The sequence below is a fragment of the Dermacentor albipictus genome, chromosome 1 (assembly GCF_038994185.2).
Source record: "Dermacentor albipictus isolate Rhodes 1998 colony chromosome 1, USDA_Dalb.pri_finalv2, whole genome shotgun sequence".
Taxonomy (NCBI): Eukaryota; Metazoa; Arthropoda; class Arachnida; order Ixodida; family Ixodidae; genus Dermacentor; species Dermacentor albipictus.
In genome coordinates this window covers 368,834,501-368,849,697 of record NC_091821.1, presented here as the reverse complement: position 1 = coordinate 368,849,697, position 15,197 = coordinate 368,834,501, and the positions used below count along the sequence as shown (strand labels likewise).

Below are 15,197 nucleotides of genomic sequence, written 5' to 3'. Positions count from 1 at the left end.
TCCATTACCCGCCGCGAAGGCTTATAGCGACTGTGGCGATGCTTTGCTGAACACGAGTTTGCGGGTTCGTTTTCGCCGCGACGGCCTTAATGTAGGGCCGGATGCAAAGATGCTCGTGTACCGAGCACCGGATGCGCGTCGAAGAAACCCGGTTGGTCAAAATTAACCCGGAGCTAGCCTTCCACTAGAGCGCTATGCATAATAATACTCTGTCCAGCGTTGGGACGTTAAACCCCACAGTTAGCTTGATTAACGTTCTATTATCTTCTTATGGCGGAAGCACCCTCAGGAGACGTTGAACTGCGCTTGGTGTTCAATATTTGCTTGCCATCAAGTTCACCTGCGCTGTCACCCATTTGTTAAACGAATACGCCCTCCCCCCACCCCTCTTCCTTTGTAAGGTCAACTGAAGACAACATCGTCTGAATATACATCTTTATAAAGCTCACTTTAGGATGGGCCATAACAGGAAAGTTATGCCTACGGCAGTAATTGCAGCCTCTGAAAGGGAAGATTCTAAACGGCGCGTCTGAACGAAGAAGTAGCGTAAACGCGCACCGTTGCACAGCCTCGAAAACCATTCGGCTTGTTTAAACAGTGCAGCTGGAGATGAACGTCATTTCTTAACCTGATCATTATTACCCCGCGGAAAATAAAATATTGGCATATGTCAGATAGTCCTAAATAACTCACTATATAGTAATTCTTATAGTAGAGCACAATTTCGCGATTTCATCATATAATTACACTTCGAGCTATCTCGTAGTGCCAATCAGGTTTGGCGGTTTCCCCATACAACCAGATTTTGCATTGCAACTCTTTCTATTGCACCAAGTTCGTGTTTTATGCATAATGAGGCCAATGCGCTTTTTAGGCACGTATTTTTATGCGAATAAAAGCAACTGTGCGTTGCGAGCAGCCGCCTAAACATTACTTTCAGCTGCATTATTTGTTTGTCATCCCTGAAATTCTTAGTACCAATTATTTAGCTACTTTTAATGAACAACTTTACCGTCGCCAAGTAAAAGCTGTGTCTTTAGAGCACATTTGAAAGCATTGAAAGCGCATCCGTTGCTAGCGACGCATTACCACTTGCGTAAATATTTTCACCACGTTTGAGAAAAAAGCGCGCAAAAGTTCATTAATGGCAGGCGTGGACTCCAGCCAGCACGCCGCCGAACCACACCAGTCTGTGCGCTGCCAAACAACTAATTTAGCTCCAAGAGTAACCCGGCTGGTGCGTCAAATTCACGAGATGTTACACCTTGGTGCTGCGACCTTCTACTAGATTACCAGACCTTTAAGGAACTTTTGTTTTTTGCAAGGCACATTAGAACGTGCAAGGTTTCCAGGATTTCCGGGATTGTTTTATTAATTATTTTATCAGTGCAGCCGGCATAAGTGTAAATAGAAATGCGGATCGCTACCTGGGGTATTTCCTGCCAAAATGCCCATCGCTAAAGTACTTAGCACAGCTTAACAAGGGTAATAAAGATGAGTTGTCTAATTACAGACCTGTCTCTATACTTCCAACATTTTCAAAAGGACTTGAGAAAATAATATTTCAGCGTATTTCAAATCTCTTAGAAAAACGCAGCCTGCTATCTAACTGTCAGTATGCTAATCGAAGAGGAACGTCAGCCAAGCTTGCCCCACTAGAACAAAAAGAATTGATATCAACAAACATTGAATTAAAGCTGCTCACTCTTGGGCTTCTAATCGACTTCAGCAAAGCGGTTGACTCTATTAACCATGAACTTTTATTAAAGAAGCCAGAGTACTGCAGTATTCGTGGTATTATCTTAGATAGTCAAAACTTATTTAAAGCAGTGGAGTCAACTTGTCGAAATAAACAGCGTCTGCTCCCAGATCAAGCAAGTAAAAGTTGGAGTTCCCCAACGGAGCATACTGGGCCTCCTTCTTTTCGATGTATATGTAAATGATCTTGTTCTTGTGGATAGCGAACCAAAATATATCTTCTCCCCAGATGATACTACGGTGCTCTTTTCGTCAAACAATATTGTAAACCTAACTTCGACTGCGAATTCTGTCCTTACTAAAATACATACGTGGCCACAGGACAATGGCTTAAAAATTAACACTGACAAAACCAAAGCTATCTTATTTCACGCCAAAAATAAGCGTGTCAACTTAAATGCTGACATTTCAATAGGCTAAGAATTGAGCTTGCCCGGTCTGCGAAAACGTTGGGTGTGTTTTTGATAGCCATATGGGATGGACTGATCACATAGACTACCTAGAAGTAAAGCTTGCGCAAGTCGCTAAACTACTGTTCAGTGTAAAACCACTACCACGGAAAGTCAAACTTCTCTTCTACACTGCTCTCTTCCTGAATCACACACACTACTGCTGTCTGATGTGGAGTACGACACCTGCTACCAACTTAAATATATTGTTCCTGCTTCAAAAAAAGATGATTCGTACCATCTGTAATGCTCCAGCAGATGCCCATACTGAACCTCTATTCAAACAGTTGAAACTACTCACGCTGCACTCCCTGTTAGACTTCAAGCTGTCGTTAGCCTATCGTAAAGACGAGGAACAAAAGCAGTCATAAATTACCTCCTTAACGCAGTTAGTTAAAAACAGAACAGAATACAGCACACGATCAGCCGAACATTGACATGTGCCTCGTCCTCGAACCAACTACGCTTTTCAAATGCTACATCATCGCTTACCATTCCTGTTAAGCACACACATGCGCAATAACACCGATGTCACTCCCTGTCCTGTTTCGCGTTTGTATGAGTTTTTCAGCGAAATTTGATCATAATCGAATTTGCTGTTTTATGCTGCATTTTGCAATTGCAAAATTTGCAATTTGCTGCGTTTTTCTCATGCATAAACTGTGGATCGCTTGATCTTTTGTAGTGTTTTTTTTCTTATATTGAAATTTTCTTTTTTGCCGGCACAAGTTGATGCCAGCACGGTACCTTATTGTAATGTAGCGTTTGAGCTGTTGGTACTGAATCAGTACCTGTGCCCTGTGCCTGCCGCTGCTGCCCTCAGACAGGGTTCCATAATTCCCCATAAATCAATAAATCCATAAATCCCCCATAAATAGTTCCCCATAGTTCCATAAGTTCCCCACAAATATGTTTATTGGAATAAAAGCAATTAAATTTAATTAGAAAATTAAGAAGCCGGATTTGAAACTCTATCAGTTTCTGAGAACGGTTCCAAAATGGTCCATATCGGTGAACGTACTCGTTCGCTGTCACGCTACGAAAGTTCTTATCACTAGGAAGTGCTGTCGCGCAATAAATAACCCGTGTGACTACGGGGCCCAGGTGTAGTTCCGTTCGTGATGTCTTAGTAGCCAAACCGTGCAATTCCGTGACAAATATTATGACTGCCTTCATAGCAAAAAGAAACTCACGTAATATTAAGGTATGTTCTCATCATTATCACTCCGTCTTCTTCAATCAACGAGTAACATTCGTACTGGAATGAAAAAAAAATTAGTTGTGATGTTTATCTTCCAGCCGAGAAACACGCGCACTCTGAAGTGTGAAAAGTTGTCAAATTACGAGGGCGTGCTCCGTTTGCGTCGAGCGCTACAAGGCGTCTTTCCTTACTACTGTTTGCCTCAGTGCTTCTTGTATAAACAAAATAAATATTAGCAGCCAGTATCGTATCAGGATCTAAAAATCATGCCTCACATACATTCAGATGAACACCAGTTATGCACGGAGTAAAATTTTAATCGGGAATAATGGTCTCAAAGGTCTGCACGGCCTGCACTGGGTCACCTGCGCACGTCACTACTGTGACTTCGGCAGGTATACCCAAAGAAGAAGGAAAGCATACGAAAGACCCCGGCCAGCATGGACGTATTGGAGAAAGTGTAGTGGAAGTCACGTGCTGTTTTTCGCCAAGGACCACTGGACTAGTACACCAAACGTCAACGTTGCTGTAGCAACCACGCTCCTGAAGCTCTCGCTGCTGCTTTAGTCCTCTCAAAAAGTGAGGTAGGTTTTTTTTTTTTTCGACCCGTGTCTCTCTCACAGCACATTCTGTTCGCGAGACAACCTGACTTTCGAGCGCGGTGTGTAAGCTCGAAAGTTGTGTTTTGGGTCTGTGAGTGTGAGTTGTCAGTCAGATACAGACACACTCAAGTAATCATGGCGTTGGTCTTCGTCATCACAGAAACGCACAGGAGCGCGTCTGCTTCACTAAAACACTTACAGAACTTCCATAGGCTCTGTTCTCACACACGTCGGCAGCACACACTACCGGCAGCTCGTAGCATTGCAAATTCAAAGCTCCCGCCTATCTGCTCCGGCGAGCTCATTGGAGGCGCAACGGGAGATGGTACACCAACATGACTGCATTTCCGGCTTCAAAAAACGTGACGTCAAGGTCTCTCCTATTTTGCTTCTTTCCTCCATGTTTATACCAGACTAGCTTTGCCCCAGACACCATTTTAACTCCTGTTTTGACATCCCTTATTAGGCTGACGATCAGACGGCATAAGGTGTTTCTGCTAAAGCGATGAATCAAATTTTCTTTATTTTGGTAACTCCATGCATTTTTTTGCCTGACAATATATTGCATAACAGGCGCCCTGATATTTAGCTTCTAATGGAAGGTGCACATGTCAGCCCGAAGTCTCGAGCTGGGGACGCCGTATTTCCATGCCCAACAATATAGAATATGTAGATAGTACGTGCGAGGCTGGGCTGCAAGGTGTGCTTACCATGCCTTTGACGTTGTTTTCTGAGCCATCGCAAGCAAGCGCTAGAACGTTGGATCTTTCCTCCTTTGCCGGTGGCAGTAGCATCGGTGACGTTGCTCCGGTCAATTTTGGCCACCGTGCAATGGTCCGCACGCCGGAGCAGTTATTCCGCTTTGCATAGCTTGGTCCTTGCAATACGTAACCCTGAAGAAAAAAAATCTCCGTGAGCGGTTTTCTAGACTATATAAGACAAATTTGATATCGGTCACATGCATTAAGGAAGTGTACTCGAATCCTGCAGAGAAAATGCAATCTAGTAGACCCGTTTCGAATCTGACGAGAACTGTCTGTGCAAGTCCCACACGAAGGTGCCAAAGGTGGCTTGAAGTGAAGCTTACTTCCAGTATTCTTATTTGCCCACGGGCGACAAACCTATTGCTCTCTCTCTCTCTCTCTTTATATATATATATATATATATATATATATATATATATATATATATATATATATATATATATATATATATACATATATATATATATATATTCATGCATGTTTATGTATCGTCCTGAGCGGGTTCAAATTTGTCTTATTATTTCTCTTTGCCAAAAGCAAGAATAAATGTTAACAGGGTATTTCTCTTTCTCACCTGAGTGGTGTCAGTCAGAAAGTAAAACGTACAGGGGCTTTGCTGCAGTATGAGTCTGGCGAACATTTTTCCGCGGCCCAACACAATCCAGTACGAGTAAACCAAGTGAGTCCACACAGACTCCATCTGCAAACGCGAGAATATGAAGGTTGCATCTGTCTAGAATATCAAGCTGCTCACAGCTCGCGTATATATCGTGAGGACGTCAGCGCCGTAGATCTTAACATGTGCTAAACTATGTTAGCTACTAAACTGCTAAACTTAACATGTGCTAAACTTAGGACTCCTGCTAAAAACTTACTAATAGAAACACAGCTCACCTGTCTCTAACCGCATTTCAGGGTGCAATTTCTCCGCATTCGGAATGTTTTCGTGTTACTAAGGGCTCAAGTAAGGAGGAACTACCAAGGATTAATTAATTAAGTCACACTTTATCAATTAGTTTCTTTTTCATTGAATAACTAGATGAGGTGGCCAAATTTGTAAAGCATAAAGCTTCCTGAAGTTCAACAGCGTTGCATGCGAAACGCAGAGACCAAAAGCGACCTACCAGGGGGAAGATGTGCTTGAGGTAATACTTTTGCGGAAGGAGACAAATCACGTAGACCTTGGTGCTTGTAGAGAATTTGGCGAACACATGCTCTAGAAAAGCTGAAGCAGAAGCGTTTGACCGAATTCTAGTTGTGACGACGCTTTTAGAAGCAAGGTGCAGTCTCTGGGTGACTATCACGGGTCCATTGTCTGAAAAAAAAAAAGCGGTGGAGGGTTGTCACACGCATTTGTGTCCAGTGGCGGTCGTCTTTCATATTGCTTCATTTTATGCATTCTTTTAGGCACAAAATGTAATTCATTTGCCATCTCGTGCCACGAAAACACCGGCGTGTAATGCGCTTGTGACTGGCCTTCTCCCAAAGGCTAGCACGCGGGGCACAAGCTCTTTAGAACGAGGCTAGAGCCGGACACTTTATGGAAGAAGGCGCCATCGCTTTTTTGGAAGCGGTGAAAGCAACACAATGACTCCGATCGCCCGCAATCACTTCTTCAAGTGAAGTGTTACGCATGGGCAATTGCGGTAACTCCGAGTGCTCAGCACCTCCCATGGAAATGTGAAGGACTAAATCTGTTCCGGAAAAAGTGCTAACCTAAGGAGGTGACGTCGTTCAAGGTCCAGGTTCGGCCACGCGCTGACGTCAAAAAGATGCTTAACTCACTGCAGAGTTTCTCATGTAAAATTTCCTTTGTGAGACATACTGGGCCAGATCTCTCTTCCCCTTACCCACTTTTCGAAAATATCTCGAGCCACGGGTAAATACACCATTCTCTTTCTCTATAGTCCGCCTACCAGAGAAAAGATTTTTTTCTTTCTTTCTCTTCCTGAAAACGAAAGATATGAAACAAGCAGCGGACACGTAAACTTACCAGCTTCTGAGCCCACTAATACCTCCACGTGAGACGCATTGAGGATATCAGTCATCACTTGAGCAATAAATTCTGCCACGTCGTCTGAGACTGTAATGAACAACAGTGACAATGTACTTTCTGAGGAGAGTAAAAATCTTAACAGATATGGCACAGAACACTAGCGAAATAAGAGTGTTAATTCTCGAGTAAGCTCTGATGGAACACACTGCTAAATACGGGCGGTTCGCACAAAGCACTGATCGCGACATCAGTGTCTAGCGTTGTGCTTTGTTTTCTCGGATGGCGTTCTACTTACATTTCTGTGATGGCAGGCAAGTCCTCATTCGCCTCTGCAGCGGCCTAGTGTGCCCGGAGGTCGTAAAACTGAGATATGGGTGGTGGCGTCACATGGTACCAACCAAATTTATCTTACCAACTCCTGTGACGACCTAGATTCTGGCAGCACCTACTGCAAGGTAGTCAATTGTTTACCGAACACAAAGCTCATGTGATGTTTGAAAATGAACAAGAATTAACTGAGTCTGATACATTTTGTGGAGTTTTCCTTAACAGAAGGTGTTGAAACACGTACCGACGACAGTATGAGGTCGTCGGGGACAAATTCTGGGCATAAAATTTGAATCGAGAACGTTTGACCTTCGATTTTTTCATCTTCTTCAGCAGTTCTTCAGCAATGGCGCTTTCTAGCCGGTTGTTTACGATCGACTGATCAACTACACAATGTTTCAGTGAATCAATGCGACTAAACGCGCTGTACACAAGCGCAATCAAAGAAAGAGGTTTGCGTTGAAAAATAAAAAGATATATGTCAATCGAATACGAATATAATTATATGGTAGCACACAAGTGGTTCCAGGTGATAAAGAGGTGATAATGCTACCAGATACAGTTTACATGTGCATAACCACGATAACGATCATATAGAGAACAAAGGTAAAGTACTTATTAGCGCAGTGCCTACCTTCAAGATCGTCTGACGTTCTTGTGGCAATACGGGATGCTAGCAGCAGCAGCAGCATGAAATTCCGCACTGCACATACGATCATTGTCTCCGACTTCTGAGACAGCCGCAGTCTGCCGTTCAAGGCGTCTGGTAGCTCTTTTATTAGAACGTGATCACAATAAATTGCTTAGTTAATAATGTCCTGCAGCAATTCGACAAAGGATTGTACAGCAAGCAACAGCAAAAAATCTGGACCCGATTGCATCTTACCGAACGTAAAAATTGCACTACCCATATGTGGTCATTAGAAAGTTGCGGTTTACCTCCGTGTTTCGAAAATGAATAGCACAATGTCTGCAGCATCTGTACAATTTTTATTTTATTTAAATTGATATACCTGCGGGATGGTTAGTAGCCTCATCATGAATAACTATGACATTTGTTAAGTAAACACGGCATAATGAAAACTCATTGAATAGAGACAGCCATCCTAAGACAGACAAATTCTTCACAAAAGGCCTTGAGACAAGCTACGTAGTAAAAAAAGATGCCGCATGCTTGTGCTATCTTGAAGTATCACAGCCAAATTTCCAGCTATGCTATTTCTTTCGAGCAGGAGCATAAATAATTTTTACATTAGATTCTGGGGTTCTATGTGCCAGAACCATGCTCTGATTGTCACATACGCTCAGTAAAAGAGTACGAAATAATTTTGACCATCTAAGTTCTTTAACGTGCACACAATGCACGGTACACGGGCGTTCTTGTATTTTGGCTCCATCAAATCCGACCACCCTGGCCGGGATTTGATCACGTGATCTCGCGCTTAGCAACGCAACGCCATAGCTGCTAAGCCACCACGGCACGTATGAAGAAATTTAATAGCCAGGAATCAAGCCACAAGCCCTAATACATAGCCCGCTTATGACTCATGACATGGGCCCCATTAAATGCCAACCTAATATGCGCATCCCATTTTGTTGTCTGCGTATAAAGGTAAAACATGGATATAACGTCGTAATTAACCGACGTATAAGTGTTGAACATTGTAGACACACCCTACATTAAGTGCCCCCAATTTCCACCAAATCTGAAGTCAGTGCCACTTGCCCTTCTCTGAGGACAATAGGAAACACTCTACACGTTTCATATATCGCGATAAATTAGGGAGCAATCAGTAATTATTCGGAAATCAGTAATTTCACCCAGACACTAGAAAGCTTCCCCATCAATTTTGCCCTAACGCACCCCCAATTTCCACCAAACGTGATTTCGATGTCACATAGAAAGTTTACGAATAGCAGCTGTATAAAATTTATAGAGCACTCGCCTACAAACTGACGCTCTTGAAAGCTCCCCCGTAAGATGTCCCCTATTTCCCCGAAGTGTAAACTCCGTTGCACATCCAGTTCTTTCGGGACAGGAGACAAGCTTCATATGCGGTTTGTATACGTTTCTAACGCTCTTGAATGCCTGTATAAGTAATGTTCTACAAAGGCTGTAATCAAACCACACATTCAAAACTTCGATCGTACATCACCCACAACATGCCGCTCATCATCATGCAAACATAATTTTGGTGTCGTATTTAGTTCCCACAGGACACCGCGAAAACAAAGTGCGTGCTTCTTATAAATGTCTTTAAAGGGCAAGAAAACGATCATTTAGTAATAACCTGCCACACGTTATCCTAAAGGTTTATAACTTTCGGTCCATACATCACCCATAACATAGCCGCCATTCTCCCTAAATATGGTACTGCTGTCCCCTTTGGTTCTTCCAGGGCATCGGGGCAGGGAATGCTTGTAAGCGTTACACCAAGCGCCTCTAAGCAAGCCAAAATCTAGCATTTGCAAATTTTATTTCATCGCTAAATAACCCATGCACTTTACTATATACCAGAACATCACTCCTGACTTAACCCTCCCCCCTTCCCCCAATATTCCCTAACAATATAAGTTCGGTGGATTTTATAGTTTTCCCAAGAAACATCGAAAACACTCATATAACGTTTTCGAGCGAATTTAGTTGCACTAACAGATTTGCCGTAAAAACAGTAGTAGGTTCTTATAGTCCAACCTGAAACAGATCTACGTGCACGCTAGTGATCAGATGGCTTACACAGACACCGATTGTGGTTTTCACTCGTGAAGGACCTGCAGTGACTTCAAGGGCACGTCGTGCAATGAAGCCGACGCGGAACACAGCAGCCATGGGTTAATAGGTAAAGCTATTCTGGCACCGGGCTAAGAGCACAGTTCAAGCAAACTTCGACTTTTTTTGGTGGTCACGCACTGGCAAGAAACTGCGCGTGGGTTCAAAGCTGTGTTCGCGGAACTTTCAGTGTATCCAGGACACGGCTGTACTCTCAAGATTGTTTTCTTCTTTTTGTAATCAATAAGCAGCACTGCAGCAGGCGTATCTTTTGATCACAGACATGGGCGCAAAGAGTAAACACTGAAAGCTTCGAAGAATAGAAGGAACAAGCGGATGTCGAAGTTGTGAACACGTTTGGCTGCGAACCATTTGCCTTTTTTCTTCTTTTTCTTCTTTCTTTCTTTTTGTTTCTTTCTTGATTTTTTTTTGCAGTTCGCAGCCCGTGTATATCCCACTGCGCGCTCCCGCAACGAACCATGCAAGCAAAATCAATGGCACATGATTTACAGCCAAAAGTCAGCAGGGTAACCGGGGAAGGTCAAATGAACGTCCTTGACAAAATACGAGTATGAGTTTGTAGACGGACATAAATATCAGCGTGCCGAATATAGGAGCAATAAAGCAAGTACAATATTAAATCACATGGGTTCTATAAAGTTGCTTTTTGTGATCGTGTCCATGTGTCCATGCGTGTGTGTGTGTGTGTGTGTGTGTGTGTGTGTGTGTGTGTGTGTGTGTGTGTGTGTGTGTGTGTGTGTGTGTGTGTGTGTGTGTGTGTGTGTGTGTGTGTGTGTGTGTGTGTGTGTGTGTGTGTGTGTGTGTGTGTGTGTGTGTGTGTGCGTGTGTGTGTGCGCGCGCGTGTGTGTGTGTGTGTGTGTGCGTGTGTGCGTGTGTGTGCGTGTGTGCCTGTGTGTGTGTGTGCGTGCGTGTGTGTGCGTGCGTGCGTGCTCACATTAGAGTGACTAAACCGAAGCAGTTGCTGTAGCTAAGCCCGCCAGGAGCATAAACCTGCCTGAACGAGCTGGCCGCTGCGATAACCCACCTTGAAAGACTCATCAAGCGTGAGCACTTTTACCACGCTTGGTTCTGAGACCAAACTCATGCAATTTACCGGACACCAAGTGCCTGTATGTCTGAATACTAAAATGATTACCACTCCTTAAGAAAGTACTTAATAAGCTTCTGGACTACCAAGCTTCATGATTTATGTCTTTCACCTGTGTCTCTCAGTCACTCAGAACAGAAACTAACACGTGCATACTCACAATGCCTTCGGCGCCATTAGAAGACCTACGCAAATGTTGGCGAATAGCTTTTACGCCAGAATTGTTTGCGAGAGAAAATTCCCGCCAATGGTCATGATAGGCATATTATTAATGAATGTGACTGGTCAATCGCAAAGAGCACTTACGAGAGGAATGCTTTGAGAACTCGACCTTTCGTCCGTACCCCGACACTCGCTTCCACGCATTGTGCCCGCAACGGTCACAGGGCACCACTGTCTTCCATAGTAAAATAGCGGCTCTGCTGTAGAAACATGGCAAATCGAGCGTGGCACTTACCTAAGAAAGAGTTGTGATGAGTTTGAAAGAGAATCGATATGACTGTAATGCAGAAATCCAGCCTGAACAGTTCTGGGCAGCTGCCAATTTCCGTTTGTCGTGTTATCGACGTTGATAGAATCGATGACGTGGTATGATTAGTTCGTTGACAGGAAGAACCTTCTTTTGTTGGAGCGGTTGCATCAGTGCGTGTGAACTGTCTTTCGATAAGGTTTGGCGCTATACTTGCAGTTATTAGATGTTAATATTACCTATCCCGGTTTCCCTGTGCCAACATGGCAAATACTTCGCTCTTCATTTATGGTTGTAAGCATGTCGCCTCATGATTAATATAGATTATCTATATTTTTTTTCTTTATAATGTGCCTTCTTGCAGGGATAAAACGTTCGGGCCCACGCAAGTTGGGGCATTTCAATATTTTCGCTGCGTATCTGGCTCGTATATAGGTTGATTCGTGCGTTTCCTCCACACAGAACTCTTGGCAGGAAAATTCAAAAGCCTTCTGTCCAGCAAATTCACTAAGGTATGTCTAATATAAAGGATTCATTGCTGCGTCAGGAAGAGTCAAAAGGCTTCTGTCCAGTAGCATGACTAGGGCATGCCTAATATGAAGGCTTCATTACTGCGTCAGGGCTATAAAGCACGCTTTTTCCGTGTATTTTTATCGATGCTTGTAATTCTTTTAACCATAGTTCGAAGTCATGCCATACAACTTTATTTTTAATTATTGATAGAATTATGAAGAGAGAGAGCGCGCAACATCTAAAGTTGAAGCATCGCGCCCAACCAAATGCGCGTGCTCTAGGAGAACTTTCACTGAGTACTGCCGCAGTGAGGTACTTTGTTCGTTTTCATTTTTTCCTTGCGCTTATTTTCCCTCGATATAACTGTAATTCTCCGATACTCTTAATACTACAAGCTTCTCTTAACGCATTTTTAGTGTGTATGCAAAGACTTCCCAGATACCCGGAACAATGTTTTCCGCAAAGCTGAAGCCAATAATACCATAGCGCACGAAATAATCACTCCCGCCTGGCAAACAGAAAAAACGACTGCGCGATGACCTTCGTTTCTCCGGGACGCGTCTTAACGCTGAGAGTTCAGCTTCAGAATTTGAAATTAATCGGACTGAGTGACTAATTTCGGCACACATATCCCGGGAATTAATCCTTGTAGACATAACGAACATAATAACTTGCCACTTACATTATTTTGATATTTTCTTTATATTGTGGTCTTTTCCCACTGCTGGACTCTTTACTCATTCCCCACTAGTGTATCAACATTTTACTAGGGCCAACCAATGAACTCTTGCATGGCCGATTCCTGTCATCGGTGTGCCCGTTTCGGGGACTACGCAAACGTAGTTGCTTAGCGTAAATATTGCCAAACCAGTGTATTTAGATAACCACGTGAGTACCGTGACCTTCCATGTAACCAATATTTTTTGCTGTTATTTTTTATCATTATTTGTTTTGCACACATGTACACATATACACAGGTAACAGGAAAGGGAAAGCGAGGAGCAGGCTGGCAACTGCCACCGGAAGGGGCACAACGCCTGCCTACTCTATGGACTTTCCGCACGCCCTTTTTGCTGTTGCCTTGTGCAAAATCAGGCGCTCTCTCGGTGGCACGCTTAAGCTCGAGACAACCGAGCCACCCACCGCAGAAAAAGAATCTGAAGTTCACGAGTGGTGCTTCGATTTCGTGCTCGTGAGAAGCTTTGACTTGTACGTTAATTCGAGCGTTAATTCGAGAGTGAGGAATCCCGTTCCTTGCATCAGGATGCCCCGAGAAAAAGCGAGAAGGAACTAACATCGTCCGTCCAAGTCGGACATCATTCCCACGACTGTGTCGACGGCTGTTTCGGGGACCGCGGCTGTGTCGGGGACCACGGCTGTGTCGAGAACTGCGGCTGTGTCACGGAATACAGCTATGTCGGGCTCAACAGTTGTGTCGGGCATAACGGGTGTATTGGATAACTAGGATGTGGAAGCCGAGAATAAGCAGATGCAGAAAGGCGCAAACACATATGGCCACGGAAACTTCCGGTGGCGTATCTTCTGCTATGGCATCGTGGCCCTTATGGTACTGCAGTGTCACAACCACGTCTTCAAGTTCGTTTCCCCGCACGTGGGTCACTAGTTGAAGCCCACCAAGCTCTACGCGAACCTGTCCGTGCCTGTCTGGAAGAACATCGCGATTCCCGTCGACGAAGCCGAGCGATCCAGCGCGTGCCTCATCTACGCACACCCTGGCCACGTCAACGACACCACGGTGGTTCACTGCAATCCGTGGGATTACGTTGACGAGTCCAAACAGTAGTCCGCGCGCAGTCTCTGGAGCCTCGTGTGCCACAGGACCTGGCTGCTGACTCTAGCAGAAGCGGTATACATGAGTGGCGCGCTATTCGTCGTGCCCATAACCGGTTACGCCGCAGACACGACGGGTCGCCAGCCGGTGATCATGGGAGCCGTGCTGGGGCTCGCTTTGAGCTCCGCCAAAGGCCGCTTCACGCATTCGTTTATGTTCTGCCTGGTCACTAGGTTTCTCAGCTCGGCGTGGTGTGCCAGCACTGTTCTCCTTTTGACTATCATCCTGCTGTTCCAGATCATACCACACGAGTTACGCACATTCTACATCGGCTTCGTCTGCTCCCTGGGCACCCTCATGGCGGGTACATCATTCCTGCTGCTGATACTACTGCAAAAATATATCAGCTGGCGCTTCATGCAGGTGATCGCTGTGGCGCCCACGATGATCTTGCTGCCGGCTTCCTCAGTTGTCTACGAGTCACCGATATGGATGATTTGTATGGGTCACATGGAGGAGGCCGATGTTGTCATGTTCAGAGCGGCCAGGATTAACGGCGCGTGGCGCATCGAAGCGGAATTGGCTGTTGAAGCCATAAGGTCAGACTTGAGCAGGAGCAATGCTAGCCTGTCCATGTCCTTCAGCATCATCGCCAAGTCGGGCGGGATGCGTGTGAGAGCGGTCAGCGTATTCTTTTCAAACTTTACTGTCCATGTTCGCCTTCTTCATCATTACGGGCAGCAGCCACCTCCTAGAACAAGGCGTTGTCAGGATTACGTCCGATCTCCTGCTGGCTCCAAGTTACCTGGTCATGTACTACGCCTTGAACTCGTGTGGAAGTCTGAAGCTGCTGCTGATCCTGCTGGCTCTTCTGGGCGGATTGTCCGCGATTTGAGGTATCACTATTTGTGCAAATCCTGTCGAGCTGTCTTACGCTCTAGCGATAGCAGCCAAGGTGACGCCTAGCGTCCTTATTCCGACCAACTACCTCTACATCATAGAGCTCTTTCCCACCGCCATTCGCAGCACCGTCATGTGCGGTGTTTACACCAGCGGCCGCGTGGGAGCTGTGCTGGCCACCTGTCTGGCACAGCTCAAGTCTATCGGCCGGGAGGACTTGGGCTTCGCGAGGGCATCCGTCGGAGCACTCGCGAACATCATGTTCATAATGCAGCTGCCTGAGACGAGTGTTCGCACGAATGTCACCGAGTAAATGGGAAAGCAGAAGGACATCCTGGACATTATGCAACGAAGCCTTTCGCCGCTGCGTAACACTTTCGCCGATGCGTAACCGGCTACGTAACACTGCTATAATGCTGACTAGCTAACTTGGGTCACTCAGTATGAGCAACCGAGCTTGCGCTCATACTGAGTGACCGACAAGAGGAGTAGCCAAGTATGGAAAAAGAAGTGACGAAAACAAAATGGCCGCGATGTTGAAATCTTGG

General features: G+C 45.0%; 1 protein-coding gene across 1 annotated transcript in view; it reads right to left on the bottom strand.

Moving 5' to 3' along the window:
- The window catches only part of LOC135904135 (uncharacterized), a 36,678-nt gene that overhangs the window by 496 nt on the left and 20,985 nt on the right, over positions 1–15,197 (bottom strand). Inside the window, exons 2-6 of the mRNA XM_070530720.1 lie at positions 6,768–6,857; positions 5,899–6,089; positions 5,349–5,474; positions 4,721–4,903; positions 3,401–3,465 (exon numbers count right to left, since the gene is read on the bottom strand). Of these exons, the coding sequence (XP_070386821.1) occupies positions 3,401–3,465; positions 4,721–4,903; positions 5,349–5,474; positions 5,899–6,089; positions 6,768–6,857 (655 nt within the window). The remainder of the gene's footprint in view (positions 1–3,400; positions 3,466–4,720; positions 4,904–5,348; positions 5,475–5,898; positions 6,090–6,767; positions 6,858–15,197) is intronic.